Source organism: Salvelinus sp. IW2-2015, linkage group LG27, assembly GCF_002910315.2.
Source record: "Salvelinus sp. IW2-2015 linkage group LG27, ASM291031v2, whole genome shotgun sequence".
Classification (NCBI taxonomy): Eukaryota; Metazoa; Chordata; class Actinopteri; order Salmoniformes; family Salmonidae; genus Salvelinus; species Salvelinus sp. IW2-2015.
Window position 1 is genome coordinate 32235420 of NC_036867.1, and position 15127 is coordinate 32250546.

General features: G+C 46.3%; 1 protein-coding gene across 3 annotated transcripts in view; it reads left to right on the plus strand.

Moving 5' to 3' along the window:
- The window catches only part of LOC111953346 (von Willebrand factor D and EGF domain-containing protein), a 52920-nt gene extending 38002 nt beyond the window's left edge, over window positions 1-14918 (plus strand). Inside the window, exons 25-35 of one of the 3 annotated variants that reach the window (XM_070435477.1) lie at window positions 599-1615; window positions 3226-3321; window positions 3628-3723; window positions 4347-4442; window positions 9992-10087; window positions 10312-10407; window positions 11069-11164; window positions 11887-11982; window positions 12615-12710; window positions 14336-14433; window positions 14650-14918. In XM_070435477.1, coding sequence (XP_070291578.1) covers window positions 599-1615; window positions 3226-3321; window positions 3628-3723; window positions 4347-4442; window positions 9992-10087; window positions 10312-10407; window positions 11069-11164; window positions 11887-11982; window positions 12615-12710; window positions 14336-14433; window positions 14650-14670 — 1904 coding nt within the window. In that variant the 3' untranslated portion in view covers window positions 14671-14918. The remainder of the gene's footprint in view (window positions 1-598; window positions 1616-3225; window positions 3322-3627; window positions 3724-4346; window positions 4443-9991; window positions 10088-10311; window positions 10408-11068; window positions 11165-11886; window positions 11983-12614; window positions 12711-14335; window positions 14434-14649) is intronic. The other 2 variants (XM_070435479.1, XM_070435478.1) reach the window with 2 other exon arrangements.
- Window positions 14919-15127: the final 209 nt, after the last annotated feature.

The following is a 15127-nucleotide window of genomic DNA, read 5'->3' on the forward strand; positions in this document are numbered from 1 at the left end:
TTGGCGGGTAACACTATTATTTCATTTCAATTAGAATTTAAATAACTTTATTGTTCCCATGAGTCGTCCAATGGTCTTGATTCTGTTCCAACCATGTTCTGTGTCAACATCAGTGTTTATAGCAGATGTTAATTAGATTAGAACAGATATTTACCACATCTTTGTTTTCTCTTGCACTGTGTCTGATGACGCAAAGATATTTTATACTGCTGTAATACGTTTATCTGGAGAGTCCAGCTTGTCTACATTCCAGTTCAATCCTAACCCTCAACCACAACCCTAACCCTTAGAAAAAAGGTGCTCTCTAGAATCGAAAAAGGGTTCTTTAGCTTTCCCCATAGGAGAACCCATTGAAGGACCCTTTTTGGTTCCAGGTAGAACCCTTTTGGTTCCATGTAGAACCCATTCTGCAGAGGGTTCCACATGGAACCCAAATGAGTTCTACCTGGACCCAAAAAGGGTTCTACCTGGAACTAAAAGGGCTTCTCCTATGGGGACAGGCGAAGAACCCTTTAGGAATCCTTTTTTCTAAGACTGTAACTTTATAGGTATAGAGTTTTTTTGTGTGTCACATCATTATCTCCCCATGTCCCCTCAGATAACCCTCACCTGACCCAGCAGCAGCTAACAATAGCCAAGAGCAGCAAACTCTACCACCACAGCAACAGTAAAGTGTCCCAACTCCACCTTCCCACCTTGCCCCCCAGGCACGCAGTCAAACATCTCTCCTCCCTCTCCTCGCCAGTCTCCAGGGGAGCCTATCAGAGCCCTCCGCACCTTCCCCTCTCGCCTGCCCGAGGGCCAATCACTGGGTGGAGAGAGGCGGCCACGCCCCTATTTCATAGACACACCCCTATGTCACCTGAAGGTTCCAACAGCCTCACCATGGGCAGTCATCATGCCATCAGTGCCCTCACTAGGACTCGTGCCAAAACAGGTGCCAATGCCAGCGCTACCTCACTCAAGGCGACAACCAGAGAGTCTGTAGCTGTCATGCGGAGTGCCACCTCTTCCAAGGTTACTCCTCCATACTCCACCTATCCCAAGGTTACTCCACCCCATTCCAAGGTTACTCCACCCCATTCCAAGGTTACTCCACCCCAATCCAAGGTGACTCCACCCCATTCCTCAGCCAACACAGGGTCCAGGAAGACAACCCAAGGGAAGCTCATAAATGTGGTAGTGGTGCCCACCATGACCAAGCCCTGGACCCTCCCTAAAGCTGTGGCCCCGTTGACCGCAGCCCTCTCCTCCATTACCTACTCCCTCTCTGAGTCCGAGTTCTCCGCCGACGGAGCACTGACGGGGCCTGGCTCGAACCCCTCTGACCTACTTGACCACCCACAGGAACCCCTGGTCTCCCTCACCCTCACCACCCCTGCCCGGAAGCACCACCACACACCCCCCCTTACTCCCCCCCTCCACAGGGCCACGTCTCCCCACCTCCACCGTGGGACCAGGATCAGTAATACTGTGGCAGTGGAGCGGGAGCGGCCTCTGACCTGCGCTGACATGCCCTGTTTCCCAGGGGTCCCCTGTGAACCCACCAGGGACGGGGGCTTCCACTGTGGAAGGTGTCCCCTGGGATACACCGGAGACAGACAAACATGCAGAGGTATTTTTATTGTATTTATTTATTTAAAAACAAAAGATTACAGATCAATGTGATTATAAGACAAAAAGGAACATTAGAGTTGCAAAAAAATGAAGAGGCTTGTGAAGTAGGCCTAAGGTTGATCCCTCCTCTTGAGGAAGAGCTACTGCTGAAGAGCTACTGCTTTGACAAACACTATCTATTAACACTGTGTCACTGCTTGAGAAAGAGCTACTGCTTTGACAAACACTATCTATTATCACTGTGTCACTGCTTGAGAAAGAAGCTACTGCTTTGAGAACACTATTCTATTATCATTGTGTCACTGCTTGAGAAAGAGCTACTGCTTTGAGAAACACTATCTATTATCACTGTGTCACTGCTTGAGAAAGAGCTACTGCTTTGAGAAACACTACTATTATCACTGTGTCACTGTTGAGAAAGAGCTACTGCTTTGAGAAACACTATCTATTATCACTGTTCACTGCTTGAGAAGAGCTACTGCTTTGAGAAACACTATCTATTCATTGTGTCACTGTTTGAGAAAGAGCTACTGCTTTGAAACACTATCTATTATCACTGTGTCACTGCTTGAGAAAGAGCTACTGCTTTGAAGAACACTATCTATTATCACTGTGTCACTGCTTGAGAAAAGCTACTGCTTTGAGAAACACTATCTATTATCACTGTGTCACTGCTTGGAAAGAGCTACTGCTTTGCGAAACACTATCTATTATAAATCAAATCAATGTATTTTATATGCCCTTCGTACATCAGCTGATATCTCAAAGTGCTGTACAGACCCAGCCTAAAACCAAACAGCATGCAATGCAGGTGTAGAAGCACGGTGGCTAGGAAAAACTCCCTAGAAGGCCAAAACCTAGGAAGAAACCTAGAGAGGAACCAGGCTATGAGGGGTGGCCAGTCCTCTTCTGGCTGTGCCGGGTGGAGATTATAACAGAAAATGGCCAAGATGTTCAAATGTTCATAAATTACCAGCATGGTCAAATAATAATAATCACAGTAGTTGTCGAGGGTGCAGCAAGTCAGCACCTCAGGAGTAAATGTCAGTTGGCTTTTCATAGCCGATCATTAAGAGTAGCTCTACCGCTCCTGCAGTCTCTAGAGAGTTGAAAACAGCAGGTCTGGGACAGGTAGCACGTCCGGTGAACAGGTCAGGGTTCCATAGCCACTCTATCACTGCTTGAGAAAGAGCTACTGCTTTGAGAAACACTATCTATTATCACTGTGTCACTGCTTGAGAAAGAGCTACTGCTTTGAGAAACGCTATCTATTATCACTGGTCCATTATAGAGACCTTTGACCATTGCTATTTACCGGCTTGTATTGAATACCACCTGTGGCATCAGTCTTTTCAATGACTGAAAGTGATGCCTTTCTCTAGCCTCTCCAAAAGGCATCCTAATGATGGTCGTTTTTCAAGATGACTAGCTGAGTGCTCCCTGTACAGAGCAGCGTGGGTTGGGTTGAGTTGACAGATGTTTCTGTCAGAATGCCTGTACATTGTGAGGTTGGAGTTGGAATAGATGGAAGCAGCTTGTAATTGGCCTATGGTGCTGCCTCTGTGTGTGTTTGTGTGTGTGTGTCGCCTGCCTGCCTGTTATCTATAGCTGTGTGCAGGCATGCGTGTGGCAGGAACATGGAGTGTGCCGCTCCCAACACATGCCGCTGTAAACCAGGCTACACCGGGACCAACTGTCAAACAGGTAAAACGCTGTCTTTCTCTCTCTCTCTCTCTCTCTCTCTCTCTCTCTCTCTCCCTTCTCCCTCCCTCTTCTCCCCTCTCATTCTTTCTCTCTCTCTTGCTCTCTCTCTCTCTCCCTTCTTTCTCCCTCTTCTCCCCTCACTCTTGCTCTCTCTCTCCCTTCTCCCTCCCTCTTCTCCCCTCTAACTCGCTCGCTCTCTCTTAGCCTCTCCAAATACCACATCATCATCCTGACATTATTCTTTTTGATTCCCAGGCATTGCTCAACCTTTTGTATCGTTTGATGTCTTTACAATCTTCTCCTCAGCGATCTGTAAACCTGAGTGTAGGAACGGAGGCCAGTGCGTCGCCCCGGGGGTGTGTGAGTGCCTGAAAGGCAACCACGGGGAGACGTGTGAGACAGGTAATTATACGTCTGCGTCCCAAATGGCACATTTGCCCATAGGGATCTGGTCAAAAGTAGTGCGTTATGTAGGGAATAGGGTGCCATATCGGACGCGGCCTATCTGTTCTCGTTAGGGCCAATCAGAGCTGTCTCTGTGTGCTGTGTCAGACTACAGACAGGAGCTTGTTGTCACACAGAGAAAGCAAGCTCATCAGTAAAAAACAGAAAGGCACTGCTGAGAGAAGGCCGGTCCATGTCCGGTACTGTACAGTTGGGTGTGTGCGTGCGTGTGTGCGAGCGAGTGAGTGCAGATCTAATTAAGCAGTTGTGGGCATTTGATAAGCCCTCCCTCCTTGAGCTGGTCTGACACATTACTGACAGAGGCTTGAAACACTACTGCCACCTACAGCTCAAAGTCAGAGTCCACCCCACCAATGCAATGGAGATAAGGTTAACCAAGCTGTAGTGAGACACTGGATCCTAGTCCTAGCTGACTGATGTAGAAATGTGAGGGCAAAGCCTGGCTGCTTATCGTCATGAATATTTTCCCATTAACACTTTATTTGAAGGCTACCTACAGAAGAACTTCATAACACATTCATAACCCATGCATAACACATTCATATCATCTCCACCCACAGCTCTGTGCAGTCTGCCCTGTGAGCACGGAGGAACATGCGTGGGACCCAGCACCTGCTCCTGTCCCTACGGCTTTGTGGGCCCCAGATGTGAGACCAGTGAGTTCAACACACATCATCACAAATCATTCATCATGCAAATTGAATATGCCATCACTCACACATTGTTCAAATTATGTAGGACCCACACACATGACTGCTTCTCCACGTACAGAGGGTCGTGTGTACAGCCCAGTACATCCCTGGGGCCAAGTTCCTGCCATCCAGGACCGGAAACGTCCTCTCACTGTCAGCTGCGTTTATTTTCAGCAAACTTAACATGTGTAAATATTTGTATGACCATAACAACATTCAACAACTGAGACATAAACGGAACAAGTGGAATAATGTGTCCCTGGACAAAAGGGGGGTCAAATCAAAAGTAACAGTCAGTATCTGGTGTGGCCACCAGCTGCATTAAGTACTGCAGTGCATCTCCTCCTCATGGACTGCACCAGATTTGCCAGTTCTTGCTGTGAGATGTTACCCCACTCTTCCACCAAGGCACCTGCAAGTTCCCAGACATTTCTGGGGGGAATGGCCATAGCACTCACCCTCCAATCCAAAAGGGCCCAGACTTCGCTGGCCATGGCAGAACACTGACATTCCTGTCTTGCAGGAAATCGAGCAGTATGGCTGGTGGCATTGTCATGCTGGAGGGTCATGTCAGGATGAGCGTGCAGGAAGGGTACCACATGAGGGAGGAGGATGTCTTCCCTGTAACGCACAGCGTTGCGATTGCCTGCAATGACAACAAGCTCAGTCCGATGATGCTGTGACACACCGCCCCAGACCATGATGGACCCTCAACCTCCAAATTGATCCCGCTCCAGAGTGCAGGCCTCGGTGTAACGCTCATTCCTTCGACGATAAACGCGAATTCGACCATCACCCCTGGTGAGACAAAACCATGACTCGTCAGTGAAGAACACTTTTTGCCAGTCCTGTCTGGTCCAGCGATGGTGGGTTGATGCCCATAGTTGACGTTGTTGCCAGTGATGTCTGGTGAGGACCTGCCTTACAACAGGCCTATAAGCCCTCAGTCCAGCCTCTCAGCCTATTGCGGACAGTCTGAGCACTGATGGAGGGATTGTGCGTTCCTGGTGTAACTCAGGCAATTGTTGTTGCCATCCTGTACCTGTCCCACAGGTGTGATGTTCGGATATACCGATCCTGTTCAGGTGTTGTTACACGGGGTCTGCCACTGCGAGGACGATCAGCTGTCCGTCCTGTCTCCCTGTAGTGCTGTCTTAGGCGTCTCACAGTACAGACATAGCAATGTTTTGCCCTGGCCACATCTGCAGTCCTCATGCCTCCTTGCAAATCAAATCAAATCAAATTTTATTAGTCACATACACATGGTTAGCAGATGTTAATGCGAGTGTAGCGAAATGCTTGTGCTTCTAGTTCCGACAATGCAGTAATAACCAACAAGTAATCTAACCTAACAATTCCACAACTACTACCTTATACACACACACAAGTGTAAAGGGATAAAGAATATGTACATAAAGATATATGAATGAGTGGTGGTACAGAACGGCATGGCAAGCACTGCAGTAGATGGTATATGTAGATTACTGGGGTATTCCAATACATATGAGTAGATGAGTATTCTGTAAGGTATGTAAAGCATAATGGATTGCATTAGTTATAAAAGGTGGGCTAGTGGTACACTGTATTACTAAATGGTATGGGCAAGATGCAGTTATGATGATGTAGAGGTACAGTATATACATGATAGAGATTGGGTAAATGTAGGGTATCGTAAACATTATATTAAAGTGGTCATTGTTTAAAGTGGCTAGTGGTAGCATTTATTACATATATTCCATCAATTGCCATTTTTAAAAGTGGTCTTGGAATTGAGTCATAGTATTGTTTGAGCAATGTGCGGGGTCCGCTAAATTTTATGGTAGGCGTTTAAACAGTCTGATGGCCTTTGATGATAGAAGCGTGTTTTGTCAAGTCTTCTTCGGTCCCTGCTTTTGATTTGCACTTCTGATACTGGACCTCGCCTTCTGGATGATACTGGGGGTGGAAGCGGTGGGAACTATGGCATGCTTGGGTGGTTGTTGTTCCTTGATGATCTTTATGGCCTTCCGTGACACTCGGTGTGTAGGTGTCCTGGTGAGGGCAGGGTAGATGCCCCGCCGGTGATTAGCGTATCTGCAGACCTCTACTACCCTCTGGAGAGCCTTAACGGTTGTGGGCGGAGTAGCAGTGCTGTACCAGGCTGTGGTGATACAGCCGCGACAGTGAGCGTCTTCACCGGAATTGGTGGATCGATCTGTAGAGGAAGTTTGTGAGGTGCTTTTGGTGACAAGTCCGATTTCTCTTCAAGCGCATCTCTGAGGTTGAAGGTATAGCGCTGCTGCGCCTTTCACAACCGTCTGGGTCTGTGTGGGGTGGACAATAGTTCAGTTTGTCGCTGTGATGTGTACACCTGAGGAACTTAAAAACTTTCCAACCTTCGTCCACTACTGACCCGTCGATGTTGGATTAGGGGGGATGCTCCCTCTGCTGTTTCCTGAAGTCCTACAATCATTCTCCTTTGTTTTGTTGACGTTGTGAGGTTGAGTGTTATTTTGTTCCTGACACCACACTCCCGAGGGCCCTCACCTTTCCTCCCTGTAGTTTCCGTCTTCGCTCGGTTGTTGGTAATCAAGCTGACCATCTGTTAGTGTCGTGATCCGCAAACTTGAATGTATTGATTGGAGGCCGTGCATGGCCACGCAGTCGTGGTGGGTGGGTGAACAGGGGGAGTACAGAGAGAGGGCTCGAGAACGCACCGCTTGTGGGGGGCCGCCAGTGTTGGAGGATCAGCAGGGGTGGAGATGTTGTTATCCGTACCCTCACACCTGGGGGGCGGCCCGCGTCAGGAAGTCCAAGGACCCATGGTGGTTTGCACAGGGCGGGGTCGAGAACCCAGGTTGGCTCGAGTCTGATGACGAGTTGTAGGGAGGGTACTATTGGTGTTAAGATGCTGACTGTAATCGGTATGAACATCGGCATTCTCACATGGGTATTCCTTCGTTGTCCAGATGGGTTTAGGCAGTTGTGCAGTGTGGTGGCGATTGGCGGTCGTCTGTGTGACCTATTGGGGTGCGGTAACGCAATGTGTGTGGGTCTAGGGTGTGCCGGTAGGGTTGGAGGTGATTATTGGTCACTTGACTTAGTCTCTCAAAAAGCACCTTCATGATTGACGGAAGTGAGTGCTACGGGGCGGTAGGTGTTTGTTAGCTCATGTTACCTTTAGCTTTCCTTGGGAAACAGGAAACAATGGTGGGCCCTCTGGTAAGCAGTGGGGAATCAGCTAGACTGGGATAAGGAATGATTGAATATGTCCGTAAATCACACTACAGCCAGCTGGGTCGCGGCGGAGTGCTCTGAGGACGCGGGCTGGGATGCCGTTCTGGCCTGGCAGCCTTGCGAGGGGTTTAACACGTTTAATGTTTTACTCAGCGCTCGGCTTGCATGTGAAGGAGAGCCCCAGGTTTGTGGGTAGGGGGCGCGTGTCAGTGGCACTGTATTGTCCTCAAAGCGGGCAAAAAAGTGTGTTTAGCCTGGTTCTGGGAGCAAGACATCCTGGTCCGCGACGGGGCTGGTTTCTTCTTGTAATCCGTGATTGACTGTAGACCCTGCCACATACCTCTTGTGTCTGAGCTGTTGAATTGCGACATCGATTTTGTCTCTGTACTGGGACTTAGCCTGTTTGATTGCCTTGCGGAGAGAATAGCTACACTGTTATGTAATTCTGGTCATGACTTCGGTTCACCTTGCCCTGGTTAAAAGCAGTGGTGTCGCGCTTTCAGTTTCACCGGCGAATTGCTGCCGTCAATCCACGGTTTTCTGGTTTGTGAATGTTTTAAATACGTTGCGTGGGTACGAACATCGTCAATTGCACTTCCTAATGAACTCGTCTCAGCCGAATCAGCATATTCGTCAATATTGTGTTGACCGCAATGCGGTAACAATATTCCACATTCCGCGTGATCGAAGCAGTCTGAAGCGTGGATTCAGATTGGTCGGAACCCAGCGTTTGAACAGACCTGAGCGCGGGAGCTTGTGTGTTAGTTTCTGTTTGTAGGCTGGAATCAAAACAAAAATGGAGTCTGGGTCAGCTTTTCCGAAAAGGGGGCGGGGGAGGGCCTATATGCGTCGGGGAAATTATAGTATAACAATTGATCTCTAGGGTTCTTTCCAGCCCTGGGTAGCACAATCGATATGCTGATAGAATTTAGGGATGTTTTGTTTTAGAGAGATGCAGGCATGCCTAAGGCACGTTTAACACAGATGAGCAGGAACTGTGCGACAATCTTTCTTTATGGTGTTTTTCAGAGTCAAGTAAGAAAGGCCTCTTTAGTGTCCTAAGTTTTCATAACAAACTGTGACCGTTAATTGCCTACCGTCTGTAAGCTTTTAGTGTCTTAACGACCGTTCCAAAGGTGCATGTTCATTAATTGTTTATGGTTCATTGAACAAGCATGGGATAACAGTGTTGAAACCCTTACTAATGAAGATCTGTTTAGATTTTGGGATTTTTACGATTTATCTTTTGAAAGACAGAGTCCTGAAAAGAGGGGGCGTTTTACTTTTTTTTGCTGAGTTTATTGTACTAGTCGGTGTCTAAGAGGAAGGGCCAAAAAATGTGTCAAAGGACTCCATGTCACCTGAAGCTCCATATGCGTTCTCTGTGCTACCGCTACGCGAATCGGCTGGTACCATGAGTGCCAGTTTCGAGGTCCAATAAGGCTCCTTAACAGCTTGTCACCGCCAAAGTCCATAAGGACTAGCTGAACAATTAATCAAATTGGCACCCGGTGGGACTTAATTTACATTGACCTCCGCCCCCCCCACACACTTGTTTTTACACTGCTGCTACTCGCTGTTTATTATGTATGCATAGTCACTTTACCTCTACCTACATGTACAAATTACCTTGACTAACCAGTACCCTCGCACATTGACTCAGTACCGGTACCCCCTGTACATAGCCTCGTTATTGTTATTTTATTGTGTTTGTTTTTTAGTTTTTTTTAGTTTGTTGGTTAAGTGCTTGTAAGTAAGCATTTCACGGTAAGGTCTACTACACCTGTTGTGTTCGGCGCATGTGACAAAAAACATTTGAAATCATTTGATACCTTTAATTAGGCTTTTATTTTCCAAGAGTGGATCTTTGTCAGGTTACTCACGTTGAAATTGGATTGGACTTTGAATGGCAAACCAATGGTGTTCATGCCAATGCTGTGTCTCTCCTCACCACAGAATTAAATAGAACTGTATTGCTAGAGTTAGAAAGGTCTATGACATAAGCCACTCTAGTAATATTGTGACCTTGGAATTATGTGGTTTTATCTGCCAAAAATATGATTCTGAGATAATTTGCTGTAAAGTTCCCGAACCCTCATTGGTTTGAATTTGTTATTTTTTATCTTGTATTATTTTTAACTTAACATCAATTGGGGTATACTATATACTGTAGGTAGAGAACATTTTACCGAACAATGCCATGTCAACAACTCAGTTTTGACAAAAATCCAGATAGAACCTTATAATTATATCGTATCTCTGTGTTGCTCACTCTATCCCATCTATCTGTTCCGTAGTGGTGTGTAACCGCCACTGTCACAACGGAGGAGAGTGCGTGTCTCCTGATGAGTGTTCCTGTCTGCCTGGCTGGACCGGACCCTCCTGTGAGACAGGTACTGCTCTGGTCCTGGACAGGGTTGCTCATGCAGCAGCAACTCTTCCTGGTGTGTTCTGACCTTCCTGTCCTTCCGCTTGCTCTTTGGGGTTCGAGGTCTGGTTGCTGTAAAGCGCTGTGTGACAGCTGTAGACGTATGAAGGGCTTTAGGAACACGTGTGATTGATTGGTCCGTTGAATTGTTGGTTGATTGATTGATTGGTTGAAGTGTCTGTCCTCTAGCTGTGTGCTCCCCTATGTGTCTGAACGGAGGGACTTGTCTTCGTCCGAACACATGTGGCTGTCCCCAGGGCTTCTACGGCGCCCAGTGTCAAAACGGTAAAATACACTCTTCATTTAATTGTTGCACTTAGGAGACACTTTTATCCAAAGTGCTTCACAGTAAAGTGGCTGCATACAGTTTTAGCATGTGGTCTCTGCGGGAAATGAATCTACGACCTTGGCATTGCTAGCATCACACTCTTACCAGCTGAGCCGCACACACACACAATTCATCCCGCCCATGTCCTTGTCCACATACTATCCTGACAACACACAGAGTCATGGGCCCGCTGTGGGAGTTTTAACTTGTGTATTTACTTGTTGAATGAAAGGAAAACTAATCCAATAGATTGACAGGGGTTTAGGTTTGAATTGAATGAGCTCATCAAGGGCTCTGGCAGAGTTCCACTGTGTCCAATTATCAAGGGATTTCTCTAAGTAACTGTCTACTGGGGACTCTTTTTGTCCCTCATATATCGTGAAGCCTCAGTTTTGGACGGACCACTGTATCGATCAATGGAGTGATGTCTCCGCCTTTTTTGAAATGGTGCATCTCTCTCTCTCTCTCTCTCTCTCTCTCTCTCTCTCTCTCTCTCTCTCTCTCTCTCTCTCTCTCTCTCTCTCTCTCTCTCTCTCACCCCCATCGCTCCCCACGTCTCTCTTTATCTCTCTCTTTCTCCATCTCTCCCCTCTCTCTCAACCTCTTGCTGTTTCCCAGCTGTCTGCAGCCCTGCCTGTAAGAACGGGGGCGTATGCATGAGAAACAGCGTCTGCTCCTGCGCCGAGGGATACACCGGATGGCGCTGTGAAAAAAGTGAGTAAAGCCACGCCACCTCCCCCTCCACGGCCCGCTCCTTCCACCTGCTCCTCCACGACCCGCCCCTTCCACCTGCTCCTCATCTGCCTCCTCTTCCTCCTCCGCCTCCTCCCTCTCCTCTCTTCCTCCTCTACCCCTTCTCCCCTCCTCCCCTCCTCCTCATCATCATCATCATCATCATCATCTATTACCCACCACCATATGTGTGTCAGCCTGACAAAGTGCCCTCAACACAGTGGAGCCAGTTATTCCAGAGCCTTGTTAATGTACAGCATATTGGCGGGTAAATTGAGCCATATGGATGAGGGAAGCATTTGATGGATGCAACCAGTAAGAGGCTCCGCCCGAGGGAGCAGGAACCAACATTTCAGAGCTTCATGTGGAAACTGGGAATAGTCAGATTGATGCTATGGAGTGCTATTGACTAAGAATAGTGCTGCATGCAGGGGGGGTTTACGTGAAGGTTTTAATTTAGCTATACATTACCAACTTGCTACTAATGGGTTATTAGTGCCGTTGACAGCTTCAGCAATGTGCTCATTGCAGAACTGTCTGTCCTCTCCACGGCATTGATTACACCTATCAGGTACAGTAAATGCATGGGTCAGTTGAAAATCTCTCTGCCATGCGAGATACTGTACTTATTCTGGTGAATATGTATGAGCTGAGTTGGTAAGTTTTAGTCTCTCCCTCCCTCCCTCCCTCCCTCCCCTATGCAGGTGTATGTGAGCCCATGTGTATGAACGGCGGGCGGTGCGTGGGTCCAGATGTGTGTGACTGTCCATCTGGATGGAGAGGAAAGCGGTGCGATAAACGTAAGTGGGCTCATGTAGGAGTCCCACAGTTGCACCGCTACCTGTAAACAGATGCTTCCATGCTAGCTGTGGAGGCACGTGCCTACGGAAACAATTAATCATGGTGTTTGGGATGTGTAGTGGTTCACCGATAGCAGGCTTTGTCATGCCCTCACAAACAAGCATTTAATGGCAGCAGGTAGTCGCATAGAATGTAAACAGCTTGTAAACCGCTTTATACAAGCCTGTTTATAACACAATATGAACACAATTACAACATAGCAAAAGATTTTGGGGTAACACTCTGTTTATTTAAATGGTACCTACACAATACATTTAAAACATTCATAAGCCATACATAACTCATTCATAAGCCATACATAACGCATGCATAAGCCATACATAACTCATTCATAAGGCATACATAACGCATTCATAAGCCATACATAACTCATTCATAAGCCATACATAACNAAGCCATACATAACTCATTCATAAGCCATACATAACTCATTCATAAGCCATACATAACTCATTCATAAGCCATACATAACTCATTCATAAGCCATGCATGACTCATTCATAAGCCATACATAACTCATTCACAAGCAGTGGTTTGTGAATTGATTGGTGTTGTGTTTGTCTCTCCCCAGCCACTTGTCTACAGAAGTGTCTGAATGGAGGAGAGTGTGTTGGCCATAACACTTGCCACTGTCCTCCAGGCTGGCAGGGCATGCTATGCCAAGTCCGTAAGTACGCCTACATACGTGAGCCTGCTCGTACACACACACACTTACTTCCTCCCCGAAGAGAGTGGTGTGTTTAGGTTAACTATCTGAAATCATCTGTTAATTGCCTCCCACCAACCTAGGTCTCCTGTGGAGAGTGGAACTGTCTCTGTGATAAGTGTTCTGTCTCCTCCCCTGTTATGTGTCTAGCGTAGGCCAGGTCTCTACTTAAATAGAGAACTGGGCTCAGGAGGCAACACCAGAGGAGGCTGGTGGGAGGAGCTATAGGAGGACGGGCTCATTGTAATGTCTGGAAGTCAAACCTGTGGTTTCCATATGTGTTTGATCCCGTTCCATTGATCCCATTCCAGCCATTACAATGAGCCCATCCTCCTATAGCTCCTCCCACCAGCCTCCTCTGGTGTTGACTCCTGAGACCAGTTCTACACAGTCCTGGGCTGGTTTATGATGCCAATGAGAAACTGATTTAGACAGTGGTTATTCCCCCCAAAGTTACCGCTGATAAAAATCTTTATTGACGTTGATTTTATTCATGTATTTATTTTCTAAGGGGGAAGATCAGCTTTAATAATGCAGATAGATTGTGGCTTTCATCAATGTAATTGTCTGCATCATTTCCAATCCCCCACATATTTTGGGGGGAAATATATATGTATATTTATTTTCAAATATATTTTCCTTTATTATTTTCCCCTAACCCTACCACCCCTCCCCTAATTGGAGAAAACTAATAAACAATAACACTTAGGCTTCTACTTCCAGCTTTTACATACTATATACATTTTATGGACACGCAATACTTCTCTTTTATTGACGTTTCTTGCCAGTTTCATATGTCTCTAAAACGTCCCTCGTCAGCCCACTCTCACCACCACCATGCTTAAGAACTTTTATCACCTGGTCCACGTTAACCACGTTAACAACCAGCTGTGTGTTTGTTACACACACAAACGCTAACAGCTACATCTCATCAGAGCGTCACTAATAGTTCCTGCATAAGCTCGTTCAGCATCCCAGCATTAACCAGCCAATACGTGACTTTGAAGAATGACTCGGGAGTCACGAGAGAAGTACTTAACTCCCTTTAAAGTGAAGTCACCGTCCGTAAAGATGATTAATCATTTCTGTTTACTCTGCCTCAGCCCTATTTAGTTATTTCTATCAAACCACTAATAGCTGTAAGTAAATCTCCCAAATATACGGCGCAATAAAATCTATAAACTCAGAACAAGAAGCAGAGAGAATTCAGTCCACACAGGGGTATTCAAGTGTATAATAAAGTCATTTCTGTCATAAATTCAAAGGCAGACTCCGTCACAGTGTACGCATTTAGCTATGCATGGTAATGATTCAGAGGTTTGATGGGATGATTATGGTAACTGTGTTGTCATGGCTCCATTTTGGCCCCTCTCTGGGACTTACCCAGAATCCTCAGGGTGGTAATATGAGTAGAGAGAGATTAGTGTCAGCTCTGTCGTTATGATGGTGTCGTTATTAGGATGCGAGGCTGATTTAGGACTTCACCTGCTGCCTCTCTCTCTCTCTCACTTTCTCTCTTCTCTGCATTGTGATTCTCATTTCAAATTTGTCATTCCCACATTGTGATTTCTCTATCATTTCTACAGCACTCTGTGAACAGAAGTGTCTTTATGGGAGCCGCTGTATCCGCCCTAATGTATGTGCCTGCAGGAAAGGGTATTCAGGGGTCCTGTGTTCCCATAAGGTAAGTAGATACATCACCCCAACACATACTGTGACTGGAATCAAGAGAGGAATTGGGAATATAATTTGAAAGCTGAGCACCAGGCTTACGCCTAAAAGTCAGAAATATCTTATTGATGGGGGGCTTTTCCAGCTTTTTGCATTTGCTGGTCCATTTCAAGACTGTGTGGATGCACGGTGGAATAAGTGTGGCCAAAATATGTGTGGTGTTTTTCAGCTCCCAATTCCACGAGGCTAATGGAGGACTGGGAGCTATGTACTGAAGAAGCTGGGCTGAAACAAGACAATGAAACTCCTAATGGAACCCCCACACTGAATATTAGGATGCTCAATGCTCACGGCTTCTGTTTCTTCAAAATAATTTGTAATATATGGCACAATTCCAAAGATTAGGATCTGTACATGACCAATGTATGTATAATATTTGTATAATTTTTTTTCTTAGAACCAATAATACTGTACTTTATCTATTAAAGTCTGGCTTTTTTTTTAAAGATTAAAATAAAGCACTAAACTCTCCTTTATACTGTGGAACAAACTCACCAAGTTGGCAGTTTACGATCAAACTAAAAACTCACTTGGAATTGTTATTTATTGGTTGTCTGATGTTTTATAATTTCACACTGTTGTATATATCATCAAATAGGTTTTGTATTACTCACAAATAAAACGCAGGCAATGTATGATATTAAAGT